This window comes from Trifolium pratense, linkage group LG6 (genome assembly GCF_020283565.1).
Source record: "Trifolium pratense cultivar HEN17-A07 linkage group LG6, ARS_RC_1.1, whole genome shotgun sequence".
In the NCBI taxonomy this organism is placed as follows: Eukaryota; Viridiplantae; Streptophyta; class Magnoliopsida; order Fabales; family Fabaceae; genus Trifolium; species Trifolium pratense.
The window spans coordinates 27482339-27495558 of NC_060064.1; the positions used below are offsets into that span (position 1 = coordinate 27482339).

The window sequence follows — 13220 nt, forward strand, 5'->3', positions numbered from 1 at the left end:
AATATATATTACTTGCATGATTCAGTACACTTGCTAAAATCGACATTTTTTTAAGACATTAATAGCTATTAATCATTCTCGCATAAAAATATCATTCTGATCTGATGATCAAATTGTGTGTTCAAATATATATGATATTGATGAACACAATTTTTGCTCAAATATACCCTTGAAAATTATAGTTAATAAAATTGTGGTGAATTGTGTTCGGTGAATGATTAATGAGTTGCAAGCTTGCAACACTTTGTTTTATTCATTGATCATTCACCAACTATAATGAACCACACAAAAAGGCACAAGCTACTCCAAAACAATTACAAACAAAGGATTGGAACCAAAAGCACTGCCAACCAATCAGAGCCTAAACCCAAAGAGACTGAGCTGATGCAAGCAACACAATTTAGGAGGGACATCAACACAGACAGTGCAGCAAAAAACCAGCAACAGAAAACAGCAAAGCAGCAGCTGTAATATAGTTCCCGAGAACTCGAGCACACATCAAACATTATCTTTCAAACCAATTACCGGGATCCCAAGTCCATTCATAGAATAGGTATGGTGCGATCTTCAACCTCTCCACACTCCATCTCCAAGCCAACACTTTTATTTCTTCCACAATTTCGATAGGTTCCTTTGTGATTGTTCCTAGACTTACTTCTAAATTGTCCAAAGAGTCGCGTGCCAAACCAATCTAAAGCCCTCCCACACTTTATTGTTTTTAACCGCCTCACTCAAACACTCAAAAAAGTAAACAATAGAGTTTACACGCTACAAGTTACAATAGATTCTACTATTTCACCTTTCAAATACAAAAAAAAATATGTAATCTCCTACCTTGCTAGAAATTCAAAAGAATATGTAAAAGTCATGTCAAGAGTCACACTTGTATATTATCACTATGTTAAAAATCAATTTATAAGTAATATTTTACAATTTACTTACAAGAAACAAAATTGCATAAAAAGAACAGTTAATGAAAACAAACATAAATTCTGGTCACAAGAATGGGGGTTTGAACCTGATAAGAATCCAGTCAGCAGATCCCGAATCAAAGGCAACAGTGCACATTAGGTATATCTACAGCCAAAAAAATTCAACTAGGGCCTCCTCGCTTTGGCTTTGCTTGAATAAGAAGTTTTGGTCTGAAAAACTCTTCCACTACTTACATACATAGATCAGCCTTTACAAACGCAAACTAGAGTGATTAAAATAGTCTGTGCTATAATTTTGACTACCAAATGCCATCCTTCGAAACAATCTTATTTCTTCAGATTGTTGTGCAGAGTCAAATGCCTGGCTTTCACCAACTCGCATTCCGTTCGTTAGATCTGAAGTTGCTAAGCTTTCGAAAGCTCTAACAACCTATGATATGAAATTGAGAAAAAACAATGTCAGTAGTTTGCATGTTTGCTTGTTGATAAACTCAAATTTCACTTTTGCAGTTTATTTTGAATATTTACCTGTCCCATGCGAGGTCTCTTAGAAGCTGAATGCCGAACACAAGCAGCAGCAACTTCAATCATGCAAAACATTTCACTATCAATGTAGTTCTTTCCTAGCTTTGGATCTATGAAACTCTCAAATTCCCCAGTTTCAAGTGCATCACTTAGCAAAGGTCGAGCCTGAAATAAAGGTAGTATCATCAGTGACAAAAGGTCGAAGAGCTGACAGTATTCAATGGTGATTCAAGGGAAAAAATTCGTTCTTTATAAGTTTAGACAAAAGAACTGACATATGGCTATTAAGCTATATGACTCTAAATTCTCATTTCCCATGTACAGTATGCATCAGTGTTGTCAAATAGCAGCGTTATACCGTAGCAGAATTTGAACAATTCGTTTTTGTTCCTTGATACACTGTTTATTACAAAGTGCTGTCAAATAGCGGCCAATAGCACTTCAAGTTCAACATAGCGGAATTTAAACAAACAACTATCTTCCATGAACCGCGTTTGACAAAACTGGTATGCATGCAAAGTTTGTTGACGCAAGTCTACTATGATTAGGTCAACAAAATGTTACTTTCCACAAGTAAAAGGATAATTGCAAAGCAATAGTCAGGGACCTAACTCTACATATAATGTTGAATCATAAAAATATTGCCAAACATTGGAGGCATGGAAAAAATTAAGGACTTTTAGTGTGCATACTTTTACTAAATTAAGGTTTCTATAACTTGGACTTTTCGTTTGCATGCTCACTCTTCGATCCTCTTAGAATGTCCTCACCTCTCAGATCAGTGATTCAAAAGAGTGAGCATTTTGTTGTCCTTTTCATACCGGAGTAACTATGATAAAAGATAAAATTTCCAAAGATCAGAAAACTAATGGTTTATTAGCTATAAGATCAGAAAAAGTAAAGCAACAGTAATAAATGAGTTATGAGAGTAAGATTGATATCTCTATATACCCATTCAACTAGACTCTCATCGCTCATTTGTGATGGATCTACTGGCATCCGTCCGGTAATGAGCTCCAAAAGCACAACTCCAAAAGAATATACATCAGACTTGTCGGTCAATTTTCCACTTGACGCGTATTCAGGGGCAACGTACCTTTTCAAAACGGAGAAAACGCAATCATTATTTACACAATTTTTGTACCAATAGATTGTTAGTGTAAAAAAAAAATGAACAGTTTTGTAGACATATTAATGTATATATATACTCACCCAAAAGTTCCCATGACGCGCGTCGTTACATGTGTATTTGCATCTAGAGCTAATTTCGCTAGGCCAAAATCTGAGACCTATAACATTAGAAATAAGAGTCCTTAGGTTTGTATATAAATAAGGAAAATGCTAAACAATGCCCCCGGGGCACTGTTTAAGGAACCAAATATAGTAATATCATATTGAAGTTTGTGCGGTCAACGCCTCGAAAGTCTAAAAAGTGTTATTTTCAATTTTAAAATTTCCTTTTTTTGTTTCCTTAACCAATGCCCCGGGGGCACCGGTTAGCATGACCCTATAAATAAATGGAGAAAACAATGAAATGTGCATAAACATGAAACAACATAGGTGGTGTCAAACATTGAAATAGTAGAGTGGTATATACCTGAGCTTCATAGTTGTAATCCAAAAGAATGTTTGATGGCTTGATATCTCTGTGAATAATCCGAGGATTGCCTGAAATGTGCATAAAAATGAAACAACATAGGTGGTGTCAGCTCAATTGACTCCTATCTGTCGTAACATTGATACATATTTGAAATATCATTATTTAACAATTTTTTTATGCATAAAATTTAATCTTCTAAGAGCTAGGGTGTCTATAAATTGTGTATCAATTCATATTCATGTAATAGTAAATCTGAATTTAGCTATTTTGAACGGATTTTGCCTGCCACTCTGCCGAGCTAATCAGAGCAGATGAGCATCTCTTTCAAAATTTCTAAACTCAAAGTGAAGTGATTGGCATTTATTTATGTGCATGTCATGCGCAGATAACAAAACAATGATGATTGGCAATTACAGTCTTCATGGAGATAAGCTATTCCTCGAGCTGCACCAGCTGCGATTTTAACACGTTTTTCCCATTCCAGCACAGGTTGACCTCCCTCTGCAAATTTCAACTTCATTCAAGACAATACAATCGAAGCTACTAAAAGAATCACACTTATAATGAAACAATCTTGTATTGTACAAACTGAGAAGTAGTTATATTTACCATGTAGATGAAAATGAAGTGTGTTGTTAGGGACATAGTCATAGACAAGTATTTTTCTGTTATCTTGAATGCAGTGTCCAACTAAAGAAACCAAATGGCGATGATGTATGCGACTAATTATGTCGACTTCAGCTTTGAATTCTCTCTCCCCTTGACTCCCACCAATTTTGAGCTGCTTCACCGCTATCTCTCTGCCATCAGGTAAACATCCTTTATACACAGAACCAAATCCACCTTCTCCCAAAAGATTCATAGTTGAGAAACCATTTGTGGCCTTGATTAGTTCTTCATATGAAAACCAGTTCCTTGAGTGGCCCATTCCACCACCACCAGGGTCAGATGGTGTATGCACAACATCACTGCTAGATCCACTTCTTACAAGAGGATCAGAGGCAGCGTGTATCTTTAAAAAGGATGAATCTGGACAATGTTACAAACCCTAATTGATTCAAATTCAATGCCAAGAAAGTCACAAAGCTATAATTTTTTATTTAGTTTAGAAGTATGACTATGATAAAATAACAAACGAGTATATAGCGCCGAGATTTCAAATTGAAGTTGTATCTGTTGTCCAACATATGTTTTTTGGTCTTCACCTTCTGGTTCCCGGGGTAAGGCCCCAGGTAATCCAGATTTTGGCCGCGAGATAAGTAAAGTTTAGCAAAGAATTGTTCCTACAGAAATCAAACTCGGGTTCTCCCGAACGATTCGTCCTAGGAGGCCTCATTAAGCACTTGAGCGAGCTCAATTACTTGGTTATATCTGTTGTCCGAGTCCGACATTGTTCATAACAGACACCCGACACATGTGGTTGGTTACATTCCATTATCTAATTATTTCAAATTACCATTGGTGTCAACGTATCAGGGTTGTCTCTAGTGTTCGTGTATGTGCTTGCAAAAGGTACAATAGAAAGGAAAAGAAATACATACCTGATTCAGTTGAGGAGGGAAGAGTGAAAGGCATGACATAACCATCATGAGGAGAATCCCTTTTCTTTTGCCTCCTCAAACACCATATAGCAACTCCAATGAAGCCAAGCAATAGAATTCCACCAAATACAGCTATAGCCACTACAGCACCAGAACCAATTCCACCACTGCTGCTTCCGGATTCAGGGCTTGATTGTTCTGGTCCATTCTGTGGTGGCGGAGGCGGCGACAAATGAATGATTGAGGGTGATGGAGGTGATACCCTTGGTGTTGAATTTGAAGGCCGAGGTGGTGGTGAACTAGGTCTTGCAGGAGGGCTGGTTGATGATGGTGATGGTGATGGTGATGGTGCCGGTAATGGTGACGGCGGTGATGATGCTGGTGGTGGAGTTTGAGATGAGTTATTGGGGGATGGTGGAGGTGAAGGTCTGGGTGGTGTCACGGTGGGAGAAGGGGGTGAATTTTCCGGTGGAGATGATTGGGGTGGATTTGAAGGTGCAATTGGTGGTGAAGGCGGGGGAGGGCTTCTTGATTGTGGTGGTGGTGGTGAGCGACGAGGTGGAGAAGATGGTAGTGGCGACGGTGCTACTGGTGGTGAAGGCGGAGGAGAGCTTCTTGGAGGAACGGGTGATTGCGGTGGCGGTGAGGGACGAGCTGGTGAAGATGGTGGTGGCGATTGGGGCGATGGAGGAGGGCGTGTTGGCGGGGTTGGAGTAGGAGCTACAGGAGGCGGCGATGGAGGTGAAGGCCGAGGAGACGACGGCACAGCTGGAGGAGGAGCAGCCGGAGGAGGTGAAGAGGAAGAGGGTGGTTGCTGCGGTGGTGGAGGTGAAGTTGAACTGTTAGGCGACGGAGCAGTAGATGAGGAAGGCGGACGAGTGGTATTAGAAGGTAGTTGCGGTGGTGCCGGAGACGGCGACGCTGCCGACATATTTTGTATTTCTTCTAAACTTCAAATTCACCACATTTCACACGTGCAAAATATCTTCTTATCACAAACCAAACTTCCAATACCGAACTAACTAACCAGAACCATATAGTATGATGATTTATGCTAAAAAGGACAAGACAAAACAATTATGTCGGAGATCGAAGTTAAGATGAAGAATGTTTCTGACACAAACTCTTGACTGTTTCTTACCAGTTTCAATATCGTTCAAAATTGTCTCCTGATTCAAAAACCGAGTTTCAGAAACCGAGTTTCAATATGAAGAAACACAGTGTGTTTCAGAATCTTTGCAATAGACATAGTATCATGATGATGATGATGATGATAACAACTCACTACCATTGACAGGATCCCAACAACTCAAACCATAAATAAAAACCAAAGTGTGTTTTCTTTGAATAATTCTTTTACTTTAGCAGCATCAGTGTTCTGAATTTAATGAAGGTAATAGTAAGAATAAATTTTGATTCATTAATAATGAATTTTCTCCTCGTATGACTTTGGTTGTTTGTTTGATGGAGTGTTTCTCTCTGCATACGCTTCACTATCACGGTTACACGGATTGTGGGGTCCAATTCCAAAGCTAAAACGACCCCTAACTCACATTTCAATAGTGCGATTATTATTCAATGTTTTTTCAACAATATTTTCAGGTTTTTTTTATATATAAAAAAAAAAAAACAATATTTTCAAATATAAATTTATTCAAGTTTTAAAGAGGGTTTAGATTAGATGACACGAGTATCTTCTAACTTAACTAAGATCCTAAAATTATCAGAGAAATGCCACACTAACATTTCCAAAACATTTTCCCGTATCAATATCGTATCGGTAATGTGTCATGGGATTCATAGTTTAAGATTTTTGTTGTTTTAAACAAAGAGATAGTCCTAAATTATTTTATTAAAAAATATATTTATTTAATATCAAAGATTTTATCGCCACATATTAATATTGAAATAAAACTTAAAATAATTTTATTTAACCCGTCCAAAATTAACGCGTCTACCAAACGGAATGGTTTATAGCCAAAAAAAGCCACAGTCTTGTTTTGAATTCCTTAGTTATAATAATAGCAAAAATTCTTTTCAAACTTTGACGGTAAATTATACTACTAGCCAACATCATAATAAAGAAAAGGAAAAAATACACTTTCATACTTAAAAGATGTTTAAAAACAAAGAATCGGAAGAACAAAGAAATGTTATAAAAAAGGGAAAAGACAAAAGTGTAAAAAACAAATAATGTAAAAAAAATAAAGTATTAATAAGTTTAAATAAGTTTTAAACAAATATTAAGCCCATAAAGAGAAATCATAATAAAGTTTTCTTATGTGAACATGCGGAAGGATCATTGTCGATGTTTTTTTACATGCAAACCAACACATGAATTTCAGTTTTAAACATATATGATTGGTTTGAGGTGTTTAATACCTTGGCTTACCTCTGGTTCGGAAGTGGACGACGAAGTGTATTCTCTTTTGTGCCAAAACCCATACAGATTAGTCTATTTTGACAGCTCTACGTTTTTGTAGGTCTGTGTCCCCCGTTAGAACATCTCATATGTTTAAATATGGCAACAATTAAAGTTCCGAAGTGTTTATGGTATGCATCATGTGGATTATTTGGTGTTGAAACAACGTGCATTTTTAAGATATGAATTAATCTATCTATACTCTAGTCGTGCATCCTTATACACTTGCTCACAAGGCTGCCTTAGCTTATGGCATCAGTCATGAGCAACAACATAATTGTCTCATGACTATCAATATGTTACTGGATGAAAAGGAGAGCAATTTGAGCGTGTGATATAAAAAAAGAAAAAGAAAAGCTATTTGAACATTAAGCAAGTACTCATGCCAAAAAATGGTGACATATCCATAATTGAGACGGAAAACCGAAAACTCACCATAAGGCGACCAGACGCTCCATCACATGCAGCTGTTGACAGCAGACTGTGGGTGAAAACTGAGGTTGTTGGACGTGAACACATAGGGACAATCAATTTCTGGGCTTGAAAAAACGATCTATCTAGTTTATATATGACACCGGAGGAAATATATTTTAGCATACCAAGAAGAGACTAAACAACTCATAATATTCATACTTTCTAAAGAAACTATTCATAGAGGTCCAGATCAACAACATAAACTTTGCTAGTATCATTTTTCCAATTAAAACTTTTTTTAAAAATGAATTAGATTAGATATCATGAAGGATTCAAATTATTGTCAATTTCTAAGGAAACTACTACTAGAGTGGATTGAAGTATTCTGTAGCTGTAACTGAATCCAATTCAAAACTAGAGCAATTTCTTTGCAGGTTGGTTACTGGTAAAGGTTCTGGTGGGCATTGTTTGGTAATCTTCGGTTCAACAGGTGCCAGATAAGCTTTGGGTTTCAAATTGCCAGTTTGAGTTCTTGTCACCATAGAGGGGTGTTGTTTTAGAAGATGAGTGGGGCATTTGTTTTGGTGGATTAGTAGGTAAAGAAAGTAAGGGGGCAGTGGTGACAAGTGGTGTAGGGGTACAGGTGGTTGGTGTAGAGGTGTGTGGGCAGGACTTGAGGTAGTGGCGGATGTAGTGTTGTGTGACGGGGATAGGAGGAGTAGGACTAGTGCAGGCACCAGGTTAATGAGGTTGGCAGGGTAAAAAAACTCTCGTGCCAATTTTGGTAGGCTAGTCCATACAGAGTAAAAAAAAAAAAACTCTGGCTTTAAATGGAGCTCCCGCAAGTGGGCGGTGATATTTGTCCCCTCGAATTAGTCGGTCTTGGACTGGATACCAATTTTTTTTAAAAAAAAAATGAGGTTGGCAGGGGTGATGGGGACCTGTGAATTATGTGGGGGTGGTAATTGGAATATCAGTGGGTTCCTGTGGGGTCACAAGGTGTATGGCGGAGGGAAATTTAGTAGGTGTAGTAACAGCTTGATGGCTTAGGTAACATTAGGAGGGGAAAAGGGGTTGAAAATCACATCCTTGGAAATAAAATTTCTGCTTGAGGGAGATAAACACTTTTGTCCCTTGTGTTGAGGAGAGATACCCAGATAGACACACTCAGTGGACCTTAGTTGAAGCTTATGTTTGTCGTAAGGTCTAAGATTCGGAAAAGAGCATGATAAAGTGATGCAAATTTGAGTGTGCTGCTGATGGTAACCTGTTGATGAGATAAACTGCCTGAGTAAAACTATGATCCCAATAGTTCAAAAGGGTATAGATGCCTGAGCTAAAATTGTGCGCAGTAATCACACCTTCTACTTGCTGACTCCACAGAAGAAAATTCGATTCATCGGGTTTCAGGGAGAGTTTGAAATTCACCTTTTTGGATGTGTGGTGCAAGTGTTTATTCTTGCACTGTTTCGGTGGAGCTTGTCACCGGATCTGGAATCAGCGGTGGGGAGGAAGGTGGTGTTGATGCCATGTTTGCAGCAACGATTCACCTGAGAAGAAAGGGATTGAGCAGATCCCAAGGAAGAACACGGCTGTATGATAGCATATTTGGTTTTGAGAGTGAAGAGAAATTGAAACTTTCCATTGACCAGAAAATGATTCCAGAATATTCATTACAATGAAGAGTTCTCTTTTTATAGATAGAAACTTCGATACAGTGAGTGAAACTAACTCTTAACTGTCTCTAACAGATTCAAACAGACTCTAATAACCTAGAGAGTGTACTTAACTACAGTAGTCTCACAGTAGTGTTGTGTGCTCCATGCCTTGTTTGCCTTTGATCTTATATACTCTAATATATATGAATATATTGTGGCAAACATATTTGTAACTTGGAATAAACCATGGCATGGTGCTTTCATTTTGAATGTGGATTGTCATGGAAATTTTTCACAGTTTATTCCGCAGTGTAGAGGTTTCTAATATTTTACATGCTGAGATTATGGCTTCATTATAGGGAATTGTGTTATACTAGGATGCTGGCTTTAGAGAAGTTTGCGGCTACTATTTTTCACTACAATTGATTTTGATCGGTGGAAGCATAAACAAGAACAAGTTTAGTATCCGATGGATCAAACAAATCTGCACCTTAATTAAATACTGAGACACAAGATGATTAGAGATTTTGGATTTATGCTGTTAAAGAAAATTTCTTCCATATATAAGAAATTATGTTGCACATATCAGGCGTAAATCGTATGGAACACATAATTCATTATCTAAGACACATTTTGAACTTGCAAAGTAAAGGCATGCTTAACAAACCTAAGATTTAGTATAAAAAACTGAGCTCACTACATATTGATTTTGTGACTCGAGCAACTACACTCCCCTAACTACAAAACCACTGGCAACTTGCCTCCGCCATTTGTGAATAGAAACCTACAAAGCAGCAAGGAAGGTAGGTTATGAATCCACACAGCAATTTAAATGTATGTCAAACTATGAACTTTGATGCTAACGCAACATATGGAATAAAGCACAAGACTAGTAGATAATTACAGCTGGAAAGCCACCATAGTCCCCAGGTTCTGTGATGTTCTTGGTTACACAACTTAACGCGGCAAGCCGAACCTGCAAGCACTTTGCAATCAGATGTCTTTTTATCCTCAACCCCAAACTCCCAATTTGCAGGCAGTAAAAATAGTGCAATAGCAAAAGAAATCACAACAGTGGTGATTGATCATTGAATCGATGAGTTTGACGAAATTATAGTGGTACCGTTATATTTTTTAAGCTCTAAAATATAGTTTTAATCAAAATCACTGTGGTGCACAGTGATTCTGCCGAACTCACCACCAAGCCAAACATGCACTTAGTACAGCCAACAAGGAATCACAGGTTGTAATGACACCATGAAGATGAAACTCCAATTAACATGTATTTGTTTCCAACGTCTTTCAAATCTTCAACTTAATAACACTTTCTGAGACCATTATAGTTTGATATTATTTTCTTGCAGGAAACGAACAAGCACTGAAACTCCAATTATTCATTTAATAATCAATAGCCACCCTCAGTGCACCAAGCAATACAAAATCATACCTTTGATGCAATCGATACATGATCTCGCACTGCTACCCTTCCTCCCATTGTCACATAGTCTCCTATGCTGAACACATAAGGAAAAAGTTGTGAATCTTGAGAAAGAAAGCGTCAGCAATAACTTTAGTTCTAATATGAATTTGACCAGATAAATCATCAAAAAATTTACTAGGTAATAGCAAAATGAATGAAGATAACATACGTTGCTGAGCCTGCAATACCAACTTGTCCACAAAGCATACAATTCTTCCCAATAACTACATTATGGCCAATCTGCAGAACTAATCAGAACAGATGAACAAAGCCTTTTATTTTTGCTTGTGTAATTATGTAAAAGCTAAATGTTAACCTGAACTAAATTATCTATCTTCGAGTTGTCCCCAATAAATGTATCTCTCCAGCTGCATGGCCAAAGAGTGAATATAATTATTTGATATCAATTCCAAGTAAAGTCAAACTATAACACATTTTTTGACACATCATGAGGTTAAACAGAAAAGGATATAAGCTGTAAAAATAATTACCTGCCCCTGTCAATGCATGTATTTGCACCAATTTCCACATTGTTCCCTATTATTACATTCAATGTCTGAAGATTTAATCAAGAAATTCATATTGTCAGTAGTACAATCTAAGCAAGTCGAAAAAAAATCAAATTACAAGAAAAATTACCAACCTGAGGCTTCTTTACCATATTACCATCACCATCCACATAAAATCCAAACCCTGCATGTAAAATACAATACATAAATGTTATCCGAAGGTAGTGACCCTAACAAAACAACAATCAGTTCTGGTAGTTTATTTAAATGTGCACTTATCATCTATTCAACATTAACACCATATGCTGCTAAAGTTAAATGTATGGATGTATCTTGACCATATAATATGTTTTCTGTGTGCATGTTTGGGAAGTGAGTGACAAAATTACGGTGGCACCGTGATTACGCCAAACTCACTGCCAGGTCCATACAATGACACTTGGTGTCCTCAATTATTTAAAAACAAGCATGTTTAGAAATCCAGCATTACCATCTTGACCAATGCAGACTCCGTTGTGAATTACACATGAATCACCTATACTGCAATTACTAAGTGAGACATTAAACCTGGAAAAGGTGTAGTAACAAAATCTCATCAGTTCAAGTTTTTAGACATAAACAGATATATGAATTGTGAACCTCTTAAAAAAAATTACAATTACCAATAAAAGAAGAGACAACATACTACTAATTTGAAACATGCTTATCAAATGAAGATTCAAAATTTGAATCGGAAGACCGACTTTCCAAATCATGAGTCAAATCTTAGTATGAATTGTAAGATACATTGCAAAAAAAATGATATTTTTATGTAAAAAATAAGTGACATGACAAAATTATAAATTAACATATAAAAAAGGGGCTGGCTACCCTAAGTTTGGATAGTAATTCATCACTTGAGCAGAGATTCATGTTCAAGATAGACACACTAGAGAATCATATTGATTGGATTTAGTTTTGTATCCACATGCAATACAACTTATACGCATAGTAAGATACGGCTAAATACATTCAAGGATCCTTTAAGTGTCACATTTGTAATGTCACATTTGTAATGGCCGTTTTTTAGGTAACAAATAGGTCTTTTAAGTTTCTAACTTGTTGCACTTTATCCTACATTACAAAAACTTGTTACACTGTTACTCTTCCAGATAATCTCCTCCAACATATGTGTCTTTTTCATCAAAATATCCATATCCATTAAGGTGGAAGTCAACATTAACCACCACAGTGCAACAAGGTAACATAGGTTAACCGGAAGGGTAACGATGTAACAAATAGAAACATAAAGGACCTATTTCTTACCTAAGAAACTTAAAGGACCGAACTGTTATCTAAAAAAACTTAAAGGACCCCTAAATGTATTTGATCGTAAGATACTAATAACCATCATGTGAATTACAAATAAAATGAAAGACTTCTCTTAAAAACAAAATTGCATAGAAAAAGTAAAGTGTACCCAATTTTACCCAATTTGTGTTGAATGAGCAATAGAAACAGAAGGACCAACAACAGTTCCAGAACCAATACGAACATTTGAAGCAACAACAGATTGAGAATGAACAATAGCACCAACATCTAGAAACGCTGTTGAGTCAATACAAGCTGATTCATGAAAAATGCCACCCCCATTTTGCCATTTCTTAAATTTACCATCACTGAAAGCTCCAAAACTATCTTCTGATCTTGAAACACAAGACAACCGCAAAGGGAATAAATAAATAAATTAAAAACAAAGAAAAAATGATAATGATAATGATAGTGAAAATGAACTCACCGGAAGAAGAAGTAGTAGTAGTAGTAGAGAAACGAGGATGAGAAGAGAGAATATAGAGAAAGTTTAGATTTTGATTGAAATTGAGAAAAGGGGTTGGAGTTGAACGAGTAAAGGAAAGTAATTTTCTTCCAGTTACAGCAGCCATAGTTGTCATCACTCACTCACTGGTCACTAGACAAGTACGTACGTGTACGAGGAAGATGGTTCCACAGAGGTGTTGCTTCGCGAATTGTTTTGTCTCCGATCGAGTCTACAAATATTGTCCTTTATTGCCCTCCCTAATTTGCATTATTCATTTTCTCTCCAAATAATTTTTTATCATTTGTTTATTTTTTATTGGTTCTTTTTAAAAGTTTGTAAAT

General features: G+C 36.8%; 2 protein-coding genes across 4 annotated transcripts; both read right to left on the bottom strand.

Moving 5' to 3' along the window:
* Window positions 1-865: 865 nt before the first annotated feature.
* On the bottom strand, window positions 866-6126 carry LOC123889774 (proline-rich receptor-like protein kinase PERK9). Its single transcript, XM_045939267.1, has 8 exons — window positions 4599-6126; window positions 3667-4086; window positions 3472-3558; window positions 3055-3125; window positions 2670-2746; window positions 2409-2553; window positions 1461-1622; window positions 866-1362 (listed from the first exon to the last, which is right to left on the bottom strand). Exons 1-8 carry the CDS (start codon window positions 5527-5529, stop codon window positions 1183-1185), a joined length of 2073 nt encoding a protein of 690 aa, XP_045795223.1. The 5' UTR covers window positions 5530-6126; the 3' UTR covers window positions 866-1182.
* A 3484-nt stretch (window positions 6127-9610) lies between these two features.
* LOC123893196 (probable UDP-3-O-acylglucosamine N-acyltransferase 2, mitochondrial) lies at window positions 9611-13146 on the bottom strand. 3 transcript variants are annotated; one of them, XR_006803364.1, is made up of 11 exons: window positions 12859-13146; window positions 12551-12761; window positions 11572-11648; window positions 11216-11265; window positions 11064-11128; window positions 10889-10940; window positions 10742-10812; window positions 10540-10606; window positions 10291-10420; window positions 9997-10068; window positions 9818-9876 (listed from the first exon to the last, which is right to left on the bottom strand). XR_006803364.1 is itself a non-coding variant. In XM_045943127.1 (10 exons), exons 1-10 carry the CDS (start codon window positions 13010-13012, stop codon window positions 9817-9819), a joined length of 876 nt encoding a protein of 291 aa, XP_045799083.1. In that variant the 5' UTR covers window positions 13013-13143; the 3' UTR covers window positions 9611-9816. The 3 variants fall into 3 exon arrangements, 2 of the variants coding, with proteins under 2 accessions (XP_045799083.1, XP_045799084.1); XM_045943127.1 differs by lacking the exon at window positions 10291-10420 and having other exon boundaries at window positions 9611-9876; window positions 12551-12758; window positions 12859-13143; XM_045943128.1 differs by lacking the exon at window positions 10291-10420 and having other exon boundaries at window positions 9611-9876; window positions 12859-13140.
* Window positions 13147-13220: the final 74 nt, after the last annotated feature.